Raw genomic sequence first — 20,288 nt, 5'->3', positions numbered from 1 at the left:
GACACATGTCCCCACAAAGGCCGTCAGTGAGCTTTCTTCTATTACTGCAGAACTGGTTGAGTAGCACGGAACAACTGGTAGAAAAGGTAAAAACAGAGAAATAAATTAACTAATTGCATTTTAACTCTAAAAATAGGATTAGATGATAATAGTCAAAAGGTAGGTCATGAACACATTGCAATTCAAGAACGCACAAAAAACAGATGGGTGATTGTGAATAAAGCATTGCGTAAATTTTTGTGTAGGAATTTCATCCTTTTTTAGGTTGGACTGGTTATTAAAATGTGTCCAGTTGTTCATTAATCCCAAAAAAATGTACAATATTTTTTCATAGGGTTTTTTCATAATAGTACATGTATGTGTTTCAGTAATCTGTATATCAATTCATCCAAATATTTTTTGTTGGTACATCATATGATACATTACTTACCTGTAAATGTGATCAGAATAATGAGACACTTGATTGGTTGATATTCCATCCCTCCAAAAACTTCATCTGTCCTTTTCTTGCACAGTTGTTGGTATTTTGGAATCAATAACATGAAGCCATACGTTACATAATTTAAAATACAGCCATATTTTACAAATGCTGCAAAAACTTCCCTTTGACAAAATGTATTTCAACCGTAGTAAATATTACAGTTATCAGTTACCCTAGGAAGTAGGCGTAGTAGTAGTATTTTATCTGATTTGGCTGAACACATTTATATTACATTCAACACGGAGAAATAAAATAGTCACAGCATTTCATTTGAAAGTTTCACATACATTAAACACTTATTCAATGCCTAAATCGCAAAAAAGTAATTTTATATGTCTTAAGACCTACCGTTTAGGACTCTTGACTGCAGATTCTCAAAGTAAAAATAAAATTGGGAAGTTTCACACTTGGCTTCAGACTTACAGTATTTGCATGTTCACCCATGCACAGTGAGAGCACAGCCCAGTACACTTCCTCTTTTTGGAAATGTGAAAGTATTCATCTTTTTCACTTTTTTCCAAGCATACCACATAAAGTTGCAGTGTTAGATATACAATACCTTTATAGAATACTGAGTTAAGGGGCTTAGAAATTCAAGACTTGGCTGACTATTAGATCTTGCGTGATATTATGTCATCGTCACTGGCCCTTTAAACATATTGAGTAAGTGGTGTAAAACTAGTAACTGGTTTCCATGATGTGACTTACTGTAACTTAACTGTAAATGAACACACCCTTTTTAGCAGGTCCTTGTCTTAAGCTATCTTTGAAATGTTCACATGGTGGTGTAATGGTGAAATACTCAACAGCAAAAAAAGCATTTAATTTTTTCCTCAGCAGTAAACAACTGCATGTTCCTGCTGTAAAAGTATGATTTTGTACAGAGATGGCAAAGTGGCAGTGTTAGATGGTCAGACAGTAATACAAAATCCTAAAAATGTCATTATATCTACATTTTTGTATTAGCGTGCAACAGAGATTTTGAGAACAGATAACTCTTAATCAGGCTAGAAAATTTAATATAAAACCAAATTAACCCTTGTGCCTTGTGTTCCCTGAGTGTTTCGTACACATTTTGTATTTTGATTTTTAAACTGCCATAAAATTATCAAATATGTGATATGTAAAATATTACTGATTTAATAGTACATTAGGGGGCCTATCAGAGTGGAGAATCAGTGTGAATGTAGATTTTGGGGTCATTTTGTTTTTTTGCATGAAGCCAGTTTGTTGTGCTGAGCCCCATAGACTTCCATTATAAATGCCAATAATAATAATAATCCCCAAAAATGTTTTTGTCTTTTATTTGTTTTCCTGTTGCAAACTACATACATTAGTGTAATATTTAGGCCCGAGCGCCACAAGCTGGCGAGAGGCCTATTAGTCCCGTAAGGCCGTGCGAAGTACGGCTGCGAAAGTGCGCACGTAGTGCGCACGAAATCGAGCGCGAAGCGCTCGCCCACTTCCAATCACTCACTAACGCACTCCTCCACTCACGCACGCCCCGTGCATACTAATTAGTAGTAGGAAAATGGAACATTACCGTTGTAAACGGGCAAAGCCCGTGCAAAAGTGCGCACTAAACGAGCACTTTACATTGGAATCCCCATATAAAGCACTCATTTGCCCTAAGTAGCTCACGAATACGTTCCCCATCTCTTGCATGTTCCGTGCATATAAGCATGTAATGCAAAAATTGAACATTATTACTGTATAGAGGGCCAAAAACACAAAGTGGGCGGAGCCCACTCAAATTTAACAAAAGTACCCGTCAGTGACCAAAATGTATAGTTTATGATATTTGACAAATGGGAAACATTGTTTTCGCATCGGAATATTCTTCTTCTTTCTTTTTTCTTTCTTCTTTCTTTCTTCTCGGGACCAACCCCCCTATTTTTTACCCAGTGAACATTAACGAAAAGTCACAAAAATTTGCACACCTCGAAAAATCGTGCCTCTCTACATTCTGGCTAAAATGCATTGAGAGATAGGAAATGACTCCAAAAAAATCTGATCGTAGAATCATGAAATTTGGCGCAGAGGTAGATGGTGACAAGAGAAGTAAAAAATATTGTTACGGCAACGCCGTCCGCCCAACCAATTGTCGGCCATATTGCTTCAAAAATGGCTAAGCATGACTCTGGAGTTTTTCCAAACTCCTCTCAGGGCGTTGGCCCTAAAAAGCGGAAATTTGTTGAAAAGGGTGCTGAGGAGTGGGACATCAAAAGTTATTCAAATTACATTGATACCTGTCACGGTCTCTGTAGCTAGAATTTCAGAAATCTCCCAAATTTAACATTTCTGCCGTTTGCGCAGATAAAGTCTGAATTGCGTCAAATTAGAATCAGTTGTTAAACTCTTTGCCCTAAACCTACTTGAAGTGAAATAAATTAATTTGGCGCCACAGCGCCCCCTACAGATTTTATATGGAGGTTAAATGTTTAGTTTTGCAAAATTTTACAAAATTTGACACACAACTTAATTTTGGCATCCCCATCAAAAAAGTCAATGAGACCCATGTCATAATTGTTACGGCTTTGCCAACAATGACTGAAACCTCCCATGTTATTCCAATGGGGAAATTGCCAGAACATCCTTATACTTTATACTTTCACGAACTCCTCCTAGGGAGTTAGCCCTATTAACCTGAAATTTGGTGGGACTCATCTTCAGGGGTAAAAGTTATACACATTTTTATTCAAAGAGTCACGGTTTCTGTGCGTCAAAGCCGCACATTTTGCCAAGAATTCAAAATAAAATTGCTTTTTGATGGTAAAACAAAGGGGAGAAGATGTGACAGTGTCATAGATTCAGCAGTAGATGTAATAAAAAGGACAATTGGGGCGCGTTAGCGCCCCCTTCTCTTGCGTGGCGGCGGCGTGGCGAGGGCCGATCATTGCCGCTTGCGGCTATATTTAAGAATTATTTTCACTAAATTACCAGTCCTTAAATCCAATTATTGCTACATTAACATATACTGCAGCTCCATAAAATGAAATATTTTAGATTGACTCACCCATAGGAACAAGGAAAAGTGAGTTTGTGGCATACTGTTATTTTGTCAATTTGTCTTTATTATATATGGTTTTCTTCTATTTTCTAGCATGAATACTCAATTACTAATTATTTAAAATTAAACCTCTTATCTTCACTGGGCCTTTAATATTTTTTTATAGGGAATTATTAGTTTTTCTTTTTCTCTAACTATTTTTCACAAGTCATGTTTATTTGAAACTGCAAATCATTCAAATTGGAAGCCTTAGCTTTAAAACAATTGCTTGATGTCATGATTTCTATGAATGTAGCCTGTGAAAGGATTACTCACAAAGACCATCCCCAAAATTATAATGTGTTCACTTCAGCCATTCAGCCTGAAAGAGGTACTCACTAGAATGGATTCACACATTTGGAAACATACCCAGTGTGTACAAAACCTCTCACATTGTCAAAACTGGTCTGATTGGAACGAAACTCAGAAGTGTCTATAGTAGGACACAGGAGCCTCTGACTGTAACACCCACAGAAACACTCTTGTCTGAAAACAACTGAGAGGGGCGGGGCTAGAACTGGGGAAAGTTTTGAAAAATATTGTTTTCATTTTCATCTTAATTTTGAGGCTCGGGGTAAAAAAAAAAACGAGTCGCTGTCAATACAAATCAATACTCACATTTTCCGAAATACACAGAGTTTATATAAAACGTCAATCAAAAATCATCAAATCAAAGCTTACATATGTCTAAAATCATGTACAAACACACATCCATGTGCATTTCATGGCAATCCAACCCCCACAGCCAAAGATATCATAATAAATACCTTCAGCTACACAAATGTTTCCTTTTCCTTAACAATGCCCAAGGGTTAATGTAACATTCCTCATGTTAGTACTATGTAGCACATCATATATTTGTATTCCTCAGACCCTCATTTAACTGCTGTCACATGAATTATAACAGCACTGGCAGAAGCTTTTACATCACATTTATTGAAAAGAAATACGCATATGGCTCAATACACCTGCTTTTTAACCTAGCACGTCTTCTGGTTGAACTGCTTTGCCAAAATATACCAAAATGAACATGGACAGACAATTCCCAAAATACGTAAGTGCATTATACTAGCAATGCACTTGGACCTTGAGGCAATTATTATGTATTTTCCCTTTCTTGAAACCACCACAATATAAACAAACTGACTTTAGTGTCCCTCTGCCAGAACCATTTGTACAATCTTCTCTGCATCCGTTGCCATCTCATCAATCGCAGTATTCAACGCCTGGAGCATGGCAGCGAATGACTTGCTGGCAGACCGAGCCTGCCTGGGCATGGCCATCTGAACCAACCTCGACGAAACCGTGGACAAATCCATCTCCGCTGCAGCCAGACGTTTTTTCACCTCGCCTTTAGAAACCTCCACCGATAGAACACAAGTACGCAATACTTTGAGTCTACCTGGGTCAAGGCCTCGTAATTTGGCCAGTCCTTCCAGAGATTTGTTATCCAAGCACAAAGAAACCTGCGCTTTGCTCAAAATCCTTACGCCAATGCTCGAGTCCACCATTGAGGCCACAAAAGGAACCGGAAAAGTCGATATGCCACCAGAAAGAGATGCTGCGGCCCAAACTAGTGCTTTAAATGTCTCTTTTTTCTGAGTTACAAGCGCCGGTGTTAGTATTGGTAGTGCTAATAATAACGCATGGGCACGGATCTCTGGTAGATCTTGTCCCATGTCTTCCAAAAGAACAGGGAAGTCCAATTTCTCCAGGCAAGACAGATTGACGATGTATACTTTGGGTATAGCGACGCCTTGAGAGGTTAGTACTTCCAAACTTGCTTTCCGTTCATCCTCCGGAGTCTTGTTCTTGTCAGAAACCAAAATGACAAAGTATACGGTTTTGTTTTGAAGTGAGCGGGCTTCCAAAAAGATCGTGACACTATTGCTTTGAGGGATATCCGTGGAGGTCATGAAGACTGCATTGTAGCGCATGAACTTGTACTTGTCCATATATGATCCTGGTTCAAAAGGTGAGGCGGTTGAAACGGGGGGAAGGTCCCATAAGCGGAAGTCTGCGTGTTTTGGGTCAGGGTATCCAACCACTTCTTCAGAACCAGCAGTGGTAGGGTACACGGCGGCCCCTTCATCGCCAACACCAAGGCCCCGTAAAGAGTTGAGGAAGGTGGTCTTCTCCGGGCATCGGTCGCCCACAACGCCAACGTTTATCCTGCTGATGAGGAGGTCTTCAACTGCATCCTTGACCTCGGACAGTTTGTTGGTGTCCACGGACTCTTTGAGCGTCTCGAGGAGGTTGAGGCTTTTCATGACGTCGACCATGGCTGACAAATGAATAAATAATGATCAGACATTCAAATGATGACTGAGAATAATAATCAAGCATACATTATCAACAACATACCGAACAAGCTCAACTGTTTTAAGAGTCTCGATATCACCGTAAACTGACGGCAGTTTATTTAGCTGTCAGAGTTTCATGCACTACATAGTAAGAGTGAGAGTGTTTTCAATTCAAGTGACAATCATTCGGCTTATTGCTGATGCTAAATCTATCCAGCAACACTATAACATTAAAAAGATGCAATGAGGTCATGAATAAAACAGCACTCACTGTAGTTTTCTGCAGCTCCTCAGGTGCAAAAGTGCCTCCAGCGCTGGTGTGAAGCAGTGAAGAGCTATTTAAAACCACATGAAGCCAGTGGAATCTTCTAATCCTGTAAAGCCAACTTTAATCCTAATCACGTTAACCACATCCATACACACACACACACACACACATCTACACGCACGCACACACACACACACACACTCACACATCTACACGCACGCACACACACACACACACACACACACACATCTACACGCACGCACACACACACACACACACTCACACATCTACACGCACGCACACACACACACACACACACACACACATCTACACGCACGCACACACACACATCTACACGCACGCACACACACACACACACACACACACACACACTCACACATCTACACGCACGCACACACACACACACACACACACACATCTACACGCACGCACACACACACACACACACACTCACTCACTCACACACACACGCACTCACACACATACACACACACACACACACACACGCACACACACACACACACACACACCTACACGCACACACACATACACACACACACACACACACACACTCACACACACACACACACACACACACACACATACACCTACCTACCTACCTACCTACACACACACACCTACACGCACACACACACACACACACACACACACACACACACTCACACCGACACCTACACACACACAGACACACACACACATACACACACACACACACACACATACTGTATTCTGAACACAAGTACACACTTTATCTATATAAAGTAAAGTAACTATATAAACTTTAATTATATAATATAATGATTACGTATTGTATAAAAACATGTGATAATTGAACCTGATTTAAATGAAAAGTCTACATCTTCTTCTCCAGAACAAATAGAGGATCTAAGAAGTCATTTACATTGCGGAAACGACTTGCTATTTTTGACAGTAAGTGAGACAGAAAGAGCAAGATGAAAGGATGGTGTTCACAAGAGTCAACTGAGAGAACTAAAACAACTTTAAAACACTTCATAGGCTTAATAGGCTGAACAGAATAAAGGTAAACATATTTTGAAATATACTTTAAAATCCTGTTACTGCACACCTTCGTGAGAGCTCTTTGTAAGCAAGGCCATAGCAACAGTGCACCAACTTCTGCTTCATGCCAACCTACTTCTATCTTATGTATTTTATGTATTCATCATTATTTATTCTCATTTATTTACATTGATCTACGCTGTTAGTTTTGCATAGGAAGTGACACAAAATTAAGATTATGACAATGAATAAGAACGTGTTGAAGCCAAAGGTGAGGTGACAGGAAATACATTGCACACTTTTAACCAGAGAAGTTCAGACGAGGACAAACAAACGCTCTCTCAATCCCAACAGTTTATCATATGAAGATTTGAGCACTAAAAATATATCCACATGAAGTCAAATGTATTTTTTGCAGATGTTCTTGTAATGCAACACAGGGCCCATCATTTATTTGAAAGGGGAAGCTAAAAGGGAAGTTGAGTAATGTATAATTGATTTATTTTAATGACTGACCTAAAGCGGAAATGGAAAGTCTGACTATATAATGCATAACTTATTTTAAATATATTGTTGTCAGCGCGCCCTACACCACAAGCACTAGCCTCGTGTTTGTTCTTTTACTCCACTGAAGTTTTAAGTTTGATCTGAGAATGAATCAAACACAACAATAATTATATAATGTGATTTAAGATCAGTTTGAAAGCGGCACTAACACATCTGGGTTCATCCAAGAAGAAACTGCAAAGGATTTTCCAATATTAGTGAAAAATGTGTTTATTATGCCACTAATTTGTTTGCAAAAGAAATTGCTTGAAATGCTTTAACATTCTTTTCGTTGGATGCCACCCCTTCCTTTGTTTTATATATTTAGTTTCTCTCTCGTCCTGCACACATTTGATTTTGCAGTGAGGTGGATCCAAAATGTTAAGTCAACAATCTATATATAATCAAATGAAATAGATGAATATACGTCTGGCTGCACCACAGGACTCACCATTGAATTTTGATGATCACCAAACAAAGAACCGATCTACAGTAAGTGTAAAAAGTACATTTAGACCTCATATATTCCTCTATATAAACATAAAACCATTCCAATTGTTCATACAAATGTTAAGATGCCTGCATAAAACACACACAGGTATTCTCCATTTTGAAAAGTCTCCTTGGCATCATGACATTTTACTACTTTCTCCAGCTGAACTCAGACGAGACTGAAATCCTTTTGAAAGTGTTAGCGTCACCTCCAAAGTCTCTAGAACCTACAAACCAAGTTAGAAATCTGGGGGTAAGAATGGACTCAGACTTGAACTTTAACAGCCACATCAAATCAATAACATCAGCAGCTTTTTACCATCTAAAAAACCTTGCCTGAAATAACCTTTGACCTCTCACTATGGCGGACATCAATGAAAAAGTCCCAATTTAAACATATTGAAGATTCTTCCGTCTGTTAGTAAGGTATGCTGATGCTGCATGATCTCATGGGTTACACAAGGTGAACGACATCTCTCTTTACACCTTATAATATTAAACAAAATGAATTGTTTCCTCTTTTCCCTGTGCTATCTGCAGGATATCGTCTTTTATGAATTAACTTATTTTTTTATGCTGTATACACATATATTTGTCCACATAAAGTCATTTAACACTTGTAATTACCACTTCACTGGCGGAAGGATCATGAAGACAGCCTTAGCATGGTGAGTTTCAGTTGTATGTCTTCCTGAAGATGTGAGACATCTTCTACTCCGGCAATGTTCAGAGTTATGATAAAAACAGTTCTGTTAAGCTGAAAGAAATGTATTTGTTCAAATAACAACGGTTTTGTCATTTCAATGCATCTTTTCCTGTTATGTTTATGTTATTTTGTTACTAACGTGCTCTACAAATAAACGTGCTTTGTTTTGGCCAAGTTTAATATACCATTTGCAATATCACAAAATGCTGAAAAGCAGCAACATTTTTATTAATAATAACTAGGATAATTCATCTTGTTTATCCGTAAAATCTACTCACATGGACTGGAAATGTTGTCAACAAACAGGACTTTTTTCTGGCTCACACAGGTATATACCAGGCTCTTTCGTGACAGCTTTCATAAGTACCTTGTGTAGTATATTTATTATTTTGAATCATCATTTATGCTTTCATGAACGCTACAGCGCCCTCTACTGCATTACACGTGGACCCACAGGCCACTGAACATGTTTAGGCCAATCACAGATGAATAGAATAACGAGATAACTTAATCATTAGGGCAGATTTTTTGGGTGTGTCTTTACAGCACAAGAGAAATCTGATCATCAAAAGCCTCGGCGCCTCGTGACATGTGAATTTTGAGAGTAACTGTTGTTGCAAGATAAAGTACAATTCATTTTAAAATAATTATTTCAGTCTTTAACATCTCTTTTGTTTTTATCTTTGAATTATTAGTTTACCCTTTTCTGAGATTATTCACATCAGACTGGGGACTGTTGTATGACCTCTCAATAACCTGATAACTCCAGAAATCAGAGACTCGGGCATGTAAATCGTGTCATTTTACTATTGTACTATTTTATTACTTTATTATTACCACTAAGTATTACCAAAATGATATACCAATACTATTATACAAAGCAGAAATTAAACTATGCAACAAACAAACAAACCAAAAACACACAATATTGAATATTTTTGTCCTCAATTTTTTTCCTACTTTCTATTGATAAACTTGACATTTATTAGTTACAATTTAATCATTCCTTTTCCAAAAATAACCCATGACTGAATATTTGGACTTGACAGCTTTAACCTTGCTTAACCTGATTTTGCAGCTTCTTTGCAACATCTGAAATTCCAGGTTTCTTCATCCGTCATTGTCACGTTTCAACAGACAAAATGTTCCCTTCATTCTCCCTCTGCTCACATATAAGGCTGTCCAGCAGTTCCTCTTTCACCCCCCTCTCTTCTCCTCCTTCTCCTCCTTGCTTCTCCTCCTCTCCTCCCTGCTCCTCAGTCACTTCTTTTTTGATTTCAGCGTATTCGCTCTCGGTGTTCTCCTGTGGCTTCTCCTCCTCTTCAGCTCTCTGCCTCCTTAGAGCAGAGAAGTCAATGTCCGAGTACTCCACTTCAGCGTTACACCGTGTCCCGTCAGCGTCCTCTGCTCCTCCGTGAGTTCGGGCGACATCATCCTGTTGTTCATTCTGTAAATCGATTCACATTTCACAGCAGCGTATCAATATTTCACCGCCATGTGCTAAATTATGTGTAAAGATGTTAGTTTGGCCATAACCTTCTGGACAACATGCACATGAACAAGCTGGTTTTAAAGTCCATGCACCTGCACATAATGCCTATAGTATCAAGGTCAAGAAACACGATCATCAGCCCTTTATCTGTTCTTCTGTCAATACTCGGCCCGGCTTATTGTTTAGAACTTACAACTTTTAGTGCCGTGGTGCTCACCATCTCCAGCGTGTCAGACAAGTTGTGAGATCTCCTTCTTTTGCATCTGGAAAGAGTAGAAAAGCAAATGATCTAGAAGATATTCATTTAATTTTGCACTTTTTCTTCTGCTCAGGTTTTTCACAATATGTTACGTTTTAATAAATCTCTTCCTTTTTTAGAGAATACCAACAAGCTCATTTATAGTGGTTACTGTGCTGACTATTTTCACTGCAAATTGGTATAATATTTTTTAAGTAACTGTATTTTACCATGAATACAACTTTGGACTGTCCACCACTAATGTAGATTCATAAGTACTAAATATGTAGATAGATGGTGTATATTGTGCTCGTTTTTTTAACACTACTGTATTTGCTCATCTTACATTACGACATCTAAAAGAACTTGACAAGTTTTTTTTAAGATTTACCAATTTTGACTAGAGTATTTGTACCTGTTATATAAATGATAGTTTTATATCCATCAATTCGGTATTTGCGGAGAAAAGTTAGAAAATCTGTAGAAAATTACAGGAAGTGACATCACACTGGGTACAATCAAGTTTATGCATAATTTACACAAAATAAACAACTTTTTTGACTTTTTTCTGAATATAATTCAACAAAATAAATGTGCTCTTGTATATTTTCATTTGTCAAATAAAAAAAACAATTGTGACATTAGATGAGTTTTTTACCAGTGTTTGCTGGGTAATTTCCTAGTGTGATGTCATCAATTACAAACAGGAAGTGGAGTTATTAACCTAAAAAAATAGCTACTCTGTGATAACATTTCTATATTTTTTTAGCCACATCTTAAATATAAAAAACTTAACTGCATTTTAGTTCAATGAGTGGTCCAACCTGTCATGGGCACTTTAAGTTTCTCACCATATTGAAAATGAATACTTTACTTTTGAACCTACTAGATCTTTTACTGCTGAAAAACTGTTTTAAAGATGCGTACAGTGTCATGACTGTATTATATTATCATACAGTGTCATGAATGTATTATATTATCATACAGTGTCATGAATGTATTATATTATACAGTGTCATGACTGTATTATATCATACAGTGTCATGAATGTATTATATTATCATACAGTGTCATGAATGTATTATATTATCATACAGTGTCATGAATGTATTATATTATACAGTGTCATGACTGTATTATATTATACAGTGTCATGAATGTATTATATTATACAGTGTCATGAATGTATTATATCATACAGTGTCATGAATGTATTATATTATCATACAGTGTCATGAATGTATTATATTATACAGTGTCATGACTGTATTATATTATCATACAGTGTCATGAATGTATTATATTATCATACAGTGTCATGAATGTATTATATTATACAGTGTCATGACTGTATTATATCATACAGTGTCATGAATGTATTATATTATCATACAGTGTCATGAATGTATTATATTATCATACAGTGTCATGAATGTATTATATTATACAGTGTCATGACTGTATTATATTATCATACAGTGTCATGAATGTATTATATTATACAGTGTCATGACTGTATTATATTATACAGTGTCATGAATGTATTATATTATACAGTGTCATGAATGTATTATATCATACAGTGTCATGAATGTATTATATTATCATACAGTGTCATGAATGTATTATATTATACAGTGTCATGACTGTATTATATTATACAGTGTCATGACTGTATTATATCATACAGTGTCATGAATGTATTATATTATCATACAGTGTCATGAATGTATTATATTATCATACAGTGTCATGAATGTATTATATTATCATACAGTGTCATGAATGTATTATATTATCATACAGTGTCATGACTGTATTATATTATCATACAGTGTCATGAATGTATTATATTATCATACAGTGTCATGAATGTATTATATTATACAGTGTCATGACTGTATTATATCATACAGTGTCATGAATGTATTATATTATCATACAGTGTCATGAATGTATTATATTATCATACAGTGTCATGAATGTATTATATTATACAGTGTCATGACTGTATTATATTATACAGTGTCATGAATGTATTATATTATACAGTGTCATGACTGTATTATATTATCATACAGTGTCATGAATGTATTATATTATACAGTGTCATGACTGTATTATATTATACAGTGTCATGAATGTATTATATTATACAGTGTCATGAATGTATTATATCATACAGTGTCATGAATGTATTATATTATACAGTGTCATGACTGTATTATATTATACAGTGTCATGACTGTATTATATCATACAGTGTCATGAATGTATTATATTATCATACAGTGTCATGAATGTATTATATTATCATACAGTGTCATGAATGTATTATATTATCATACAGTGTCATGAATGTATTATATTATACAGTGTCATGAATGTATTATATTATACAGTGTCATGAATGTATTATATTATCATACAGTGTCATGAATGTATTATATTATCATACAGTGTCATGACTGTATTATATTATCATACAGTGTCATGAATGTATTATATTATCATACAGTGTCATGAATGTATTATATTATCATACAGTGTCATGACTGTATTATATTATCATACAGTGTCATGACTGTATTATATTATCATACAGTGTCATGACTGTATTATATCATACAGTGTCATGACTGTATTATATTATCATACAGTGTCATGAATGTATTATATTATCATACAGTGTCATGACTGTATTATATTATACAGTGTCATGAATGTATTATATTATACAGTGTCATGACTGTATTATATTATACAGTGTCATGACTGTATTATATTATACAGTGTCATGAATGTATTATATTATCATACAGTGTCATGAATGTATTATATTATACAGTGTCATGAATGTATTATATTATACAGTGTCATGACTGTATTATATCATACAGTGTCATGAATGTATTATATCATACAGTGTCATGACTGTATTATATTATACAGTGTCATGAATGTATTATATTATACAGTGTCATGAATGTATTATATTATCATACAGTGTCATGACTGTATTATATTATCATACAGTGTCATGAATGTATTATATTATCATACAGTGTCATGAATGTATTATATTATCATACAGTGTCATGAATGTATTATATTATCATACAGTGTCATGAATGTATTATATTATCATACAGTGTCATGAATGTATTATATTATCATACAGTGTCATGAATGTATTATATTATCATACAGTGTCATGACTGTATTATATTATCATACAGTGTCATGAATGTATTATATTATCATACAGTGTCATGAATGTATTATATTATCATACAGTGTCATGACTGTATTATATTATCATACAGTGTCATGACTGTATTATATCATACAGTGTCATGAATGTATTATATTATCATACAGTGTCATGAATGCATTATATTATACAGTGTCATGACTGTATTATATTATACAGTGTCATGAATGTATTATATCATACAGTGTCATGACTGTATTATATCATACAGTGTCATGACTGTATTATATTATACAGTGGCATGAATGTATTATATTATACAGTGTCATGAATGTATTATATCATACAGTGTCATGACTGTATTATATTATACAGTGTCATGAATGTATTATATTATACAGTGTCATGACTGTATTATATCATACAGTGTCATGACTGTATTATATTATCATACAGTGTCATGACTGTATTATATTATCATACAGTGTCATGAATGTATTATATTATCATACAGTGTCATGAATGTATTATATTATCATACAGTGTCATGACTGTATTATATTATCATACAGTGTCATGACTGTATTATATTATCATACAGTGTCATGACTGTATTATATCATACAGTGTCATGACTGTATTATATTATCATACAGTGTCATGAATGTATTATATTATCATACAGTGTCATGACTGTATTATATTATACAGTGTCATGAATGTATTATATTATACAGTGTCATGACTGTATTATATTATACAGTGTCATGACTGTATTATATTATACAGTGTCATGAATGTATTATATTATCATACAGTGTCATGACTGTATTATATTATCATACAGTGTCATGACTGTATTATATTATACAGTGTCATGAATGTATTATATTATCATACAGTGTCATGAATGTATTATATTATCATACAGTGTCATGACTGTATTATATTATACAGTGTCATGAATGTATTATATTATACAGTGTCATGACTGTATTATATCATACAGTGTCATGACTGTATTATATTATCATACAGTGTCATGACTGTATTATATTATCATACAGTGTCATGAATGTATTATATTATCATACAGTGTCATGAATGTATTATATTATCATACAGTGTCATGACTGTATTATATTATCATACAGTGTCATGACTGTATTATATTATCATACAGTGTCATGACTGTATTATATCATACAGTGTCATGACTGTATTATATTATCATACAGTGTCATGACTGTATTATATTATCATACAGTGTCATGACTGTATTATATCATACAGTGTCATGACTGTATTATATTATCATACAGTGTCATGAATGTATTATATTATCATACAGTGTCATGACTGTATTATATTATCATACAGTGTCATGACTGTATTATATTATACAGTGTCATGAATGTATTATATTATACAGTGTCATGACTGTATTATATTATACAGTGTCATGACTGTATTATATTATACAGTGTCATGAATGTATTATATTATCATACAGTGTCATGACTGTATTATATTATCATACAGTGTCATGACTGTATTATATTATACAGTGTCATGAATGTATTATATTATCATACAGTGTCATGAATGTATTATATTATCATACAGTGTCATGACTGTATTATATTATACAGTGTCATGAATGTATTATATTATACAGTGTCATGACTGTATTATATCATACAGTGTCATGACTGTATTATATTATCATACAGTGTCATGACTGTATTATATTATACAGTGTCATGACTGTATTATATTATACAGTGTCATGACTGTATTATATTATACAGTGTCATGAATGTATTATATTATCATACAGTGTCATGACTGTATTATATTATCATACAGTGTCATGAATGTATTATATTATCATACAGTGTCATGACTGTATTATATTATCATACAGTGTCATGACTGTATTATATTATACAGTGTCATGACTGTATTATATTATCATACAGTGTCATGACTGTATTATATTATCATACAGTGTCATGACTGTATTATATTATACAGTGTCATGACTGTATTATATTATCATACAGTGTCATGACTGTATTATATTATCATACAGTGTCATGAATGTATTATATTATCATACAGTGTCATGACTGTATTATATTATCATACAGTGTCATGAATGTATTATATTATCATACAGTGTCATGACTGTATTATATTATCATACAGTGTCATGAATGTATTATATTATCATACAGTGTCATGAATGTATTATATCATACAGTGTCATGAATGTATTATATTATACAGTGTCATGAATGTATTATATTATCATACAGTGTCATGAATGTATTATATTATCATACAGTGTCATGACTGTATTATATTATCATACAGTGTCATGAATGTATTATATTATCATACAGTGTCATGAATGTATTATATTATCATACAGTGTCATGACTGTATTATATTATCATACAGTGTCATGACTGTATTATATTATCATACAGTGTCATGAATGTATTATATTATCATACAGTGTCATGAATGTATTATATTATCATACAGTGTCATGACTGTATTATATTATCATACAGTGTCATGAATGTATTATATTATCATACAGTGTCATGAATGTATTATATCATACAGTGTCATGAATGTATTATATTATACAGTGTCATGAATGTATTATATTATCATACAGTGTCATGAATGTATTATATTATCATACAGTGTCATGACTGTATTATATTATCATACAGTGTCATGACTGTATTATATTATCATACAGTGTCATGAATGTATTATATTATCATACAGTGTCATGACTGTATTATATTATCATACAGTGTCATGACTGTATTATATTATACAGTGTCATGAATGTATTATATTATCATACAGTGTCATGACTGTATTATATTATCATACAGTGTCATGACTGTATTATATTATACAGTGTCATGACTGTATTATATTATCATACAGTGTCATGAATGTATTATATTATCATACAGTGTCATGAATGTATTATATTATACAGTGTCATGACTGTATTATATCATACAGTGTCATGAATGTATTATATTATCATACAGTGTCATGAATGTATTATATTATCATACAGTGTCATGAATGTATTATATTATACAGTGTCATGACTGTATTATATTATCATACAGTGTCATGAATGTATTATATTATCATACAGTGTCATGAATGTATTATATCATACAGTGTCATGAATGTATTATATTATACAGTGTCATGACTGTATTATATTATCATACAGTGTCATGACTGTATTATATTATCATACAGTGTCATGAATGTATTATATTATCATACAGTGTCATGACTGTATTATATTATCATACAGTGTCATGAATGTATTATATTATCATACAGTGTCATGACTGTATTATATTATCATACAGTGTCATGACTGTATTATATTATCATACAGTGTCATGAATGTATTATATTATCATACAGTGTCATGAATGTATTATATTATCATACAGTGTCATGACTGTATTATATTATCATACAGTGTCATGACTGTATTATATTATCATACAGTGTCATGAATGTATTATATTATCATACAGTGTCATGACTGTATTATATTATCATACAGTGTCATGACTGTATTATATTATCATACAGTGTCATGAATGTATTATATTATCATACAGTGTCATGAATGTATTATATTATCATACAGTGTCATGACTGTATTATATTATCATACAGTGTCATGACTGTATTATATTATCATACAGTGTCATGAATGTATTATATTATCATACAGTGTCATGAATGTATTATATTATCATACAGTGTCATGACTGTATTATATTATCATACAGTGTCATGACTGTATTATATTATCATACAGTGTCATGAATGTATTATATTATCATACAGTGTCATGACTGTATTATATTATCATACAGTGTCATGACTGTATTATATTATCATACAGTGTCATGAATGTATTATATTATCATACAGTGTCATGAATGTATTATATTATCATACAGTGTCATGACTGTATTATATTATCATACAGTGTCATGACTGTATTATATTATCATACAGTGTCATGAATGTATTATATTATCATACAGTGTCATGAATGTGTAGTGGAAAAGTGCCATGTTCAGTACCTGCAGCAGAGTTGAGTCCAACACCAGACTATGGCGGTCAGTGTGACACCGATCCCAAACGCCACGATGACCCGCAGATCCTGAACAATGCCCCAAAAGACATCCGACATATCTGAAGAAAGACCAAAAATATAGTTTGTATTCATGTAGTGTAAGTCTGTGCACACGATTGTTGTTGTTGCATGAAATAAAGTCAGGACAGACATGTTGTAAAAGCAGCTTTTAGGGTCAAAATGAAACAACAGTCTCAGATATTTAGTGTTTCATTCTCCGCAAAGCAGGAAGTGCACTGTTAGCATGCTGGCTTTCATAAACTAATCGTGATGAGTAATTAGGATTCTCAAAATACATAAGCGAGGTATACCTTTGGACTGATGCACGCAATTTAATATTATTTTTAAAACGGTTAAAGTCCGATACAGAACCTTTAATATCAAAACTTACTCTGCGTGCTGCTCGAATCATTTTTCTTTCCTGTGGCACCAGCCGTCGTGTTGAGTTTGTTAGACACTGTGGGTACAGCTAATGACAAAATAAGAATGTAAATCATTTCTAAATAACAACAAAATATCAATCACACAGTCAACTGGGCAGCAAGGGTGAAGTGTATTTCTCTGAGACACTGACCCACGACCCTCCAGTTGGTGGGTGAATGCTTATACCCACTGTGCCACTGCCTCATGTATCTCTTTAATTTTTTTTTTACAATCGACATTTCAGTTAAGGGCTGAATGATTGCCATCAGATTTGCGATTTATGTTTTAAAGTTGGAGTCTGTTCAAAGTGCACATTTCAAACTCTGCACTCAACCTATACAAGAGTCACGAGCATTTCAGAACGTGACTTAAAGGTGGTATGGACGATTTTTTTCAGCAATTTTTTTTATCATATTTCCACGTGGCGTGGATAAATCATTTGTCCTGCCACGTATCAATCATAAAACGCACCTATCGCTCACCTGCAGCCGCGTGCGGTTCGTGCCCACGTTTCCGCGTGCCTAAGCGCATGGATCTATCATAATATAGTTCCCTCAGTGTACGGGGCAAAATGAAGACGGAGAAAGACAGTTCGAGCTGACGCAGAAGTGGACAGAAATCTACGGGAGACGAGAGATGCGATGCGCTGCGTTGTGCTAATAAACAAACGCACGTGTGTGTTGTATCAGTCCGCACGGGGGAGTGCGCATGAGCACTTCCACCTGCGTTCTCAAATCGCCGAAAAATTGTCCATACCGCCTTTAAACTACAGGGTTAGCAGGTTTTATACAGAATAAAACTGGATATTCAAAGGGATTAAACAATTGCAGTCTTTGCGCTTTGGCTGAAGTAAAACCATTTTCATATTTTTTCTCTACTCGTCTGGACTTCTGCAGTGCACTTTACACAGGAAGCAAAACACACGTTCACACCTGTTTTTCCGTATTTGTACTTGTTTCCTGTTAATTTATTTATAGTTTGTTTTTCAAAGCTTCGACTGGACCTCCCCCAGCGCCAGCTCAATTTGGTGCCTGAGATGAGACTTAAAACCAGGGGAGACATGTCCTTCTCTGTGGTCGGCCCTGAGCTAACGTCTGATCGGCCCCCACAGTGGAGTGTTTTAAGTCTTGATTTAAAAAACCTTTTGTTGTCTGGCTTTTAACTCTGTATGAGCTGTGAGGTCCTCTGTTGCCTTTAATTAATTCGATTTTACTATTTTTTTTTATTTATTTCTAGCTGTTTTATTTTTGTACTTTTTTTTTTTTATTTAGTTTTTCTTATGTATTGCTTTTATTATTATTATAATCATTGTTCTTTTATTTTATGTCGTTTTTAGAGCTGTATGTTTGTTTTATATTCATGTTCTGTGCAGCAGTTTGGAAACTTTCAAATATTTATAAAATGCGCTCTCCAAATAAAGTTGGATTGGACTAGCTGAATGTCCTCTCTGCTCTTCTCCCTTTTTTGGGGCTACACTTTATCTGCATTTTTCTCTTTTAAAATTACATTCATTGTGATTCTTCATGCTTTTATTTTTTGTATTTTAAGTTTAATTCACTTTCCACTCTCATTTTAATGTTTTAAGGACAGTAAATAATCCTAATTTGTTCAAATTGTACTCTACAAATACATTTTGATTGACACTGTCTGTCTCACCCAATATAAGGCCAAAAACAAAATCCTTAAAATGTTTTAATCAGTTGTTTAAGAAAGGAAACGCAGTAGGCAATGCATATTCTACCATTGTGAGAAACATGGATTATTTCTAATATTTCAAGATCAATGTATAACAAATCAATCA

At 34.2% G+C, this 20,288-nt stretch overlaps 1 protein-coding gene across 1 annotated transcript; it reads right to left on the bottom strand.

Moving 5' to 3' along the window:
- Positions 1-4,591: 4,591 nt before the first annotated feature.
- On the bottom strand, positions 4,592-6,207 carry irgq2 (immunity-related GTPase family, q2). The gene is made up of 2 exons (XM_072460896.1): positions 6,105-6,207; positions 4,592-5,814 (listed from the first exon to the last, which is right to left on the bottom strand). Exon 2 carries the CDS (start codon positions 5,810-5,812, stop codon positions 4,679-4,681), a length of 1,134 nt encoding a protein of 377 aa, XP_072316997.1. The 5' UTR covers positions 5,813-5,814; positions 6,105-6,207; the 3' UTR covers positions 4,592-4,678.
- Positions 6,208-20,288: the final 14,081 nt, after the last annotated feature.

Source organism: Eucyclogobius newberryi, unplaced genomic scaffold (genome assembly GCF_026437365.1).
Source record: "Eucyclogobius newberryi isolate DKJ021-1_F unplaced genomic scaffold, fEucNew1.0.hap1 SCAF_3, whole genome shotgun sequence".
Taxonomy (NCBI): Eukaryota; Metazoa; Chordata; class Actinopteri; order Gobiiformes; family Gobiidae; genus Eucyclogobius; species Eucyclogobius newberryi.
The sequence above is the reverse complement of the archived record's forward strand: the minus strand, read 5'-3'. Positions and strand labels throughout refer to the sequence as shown.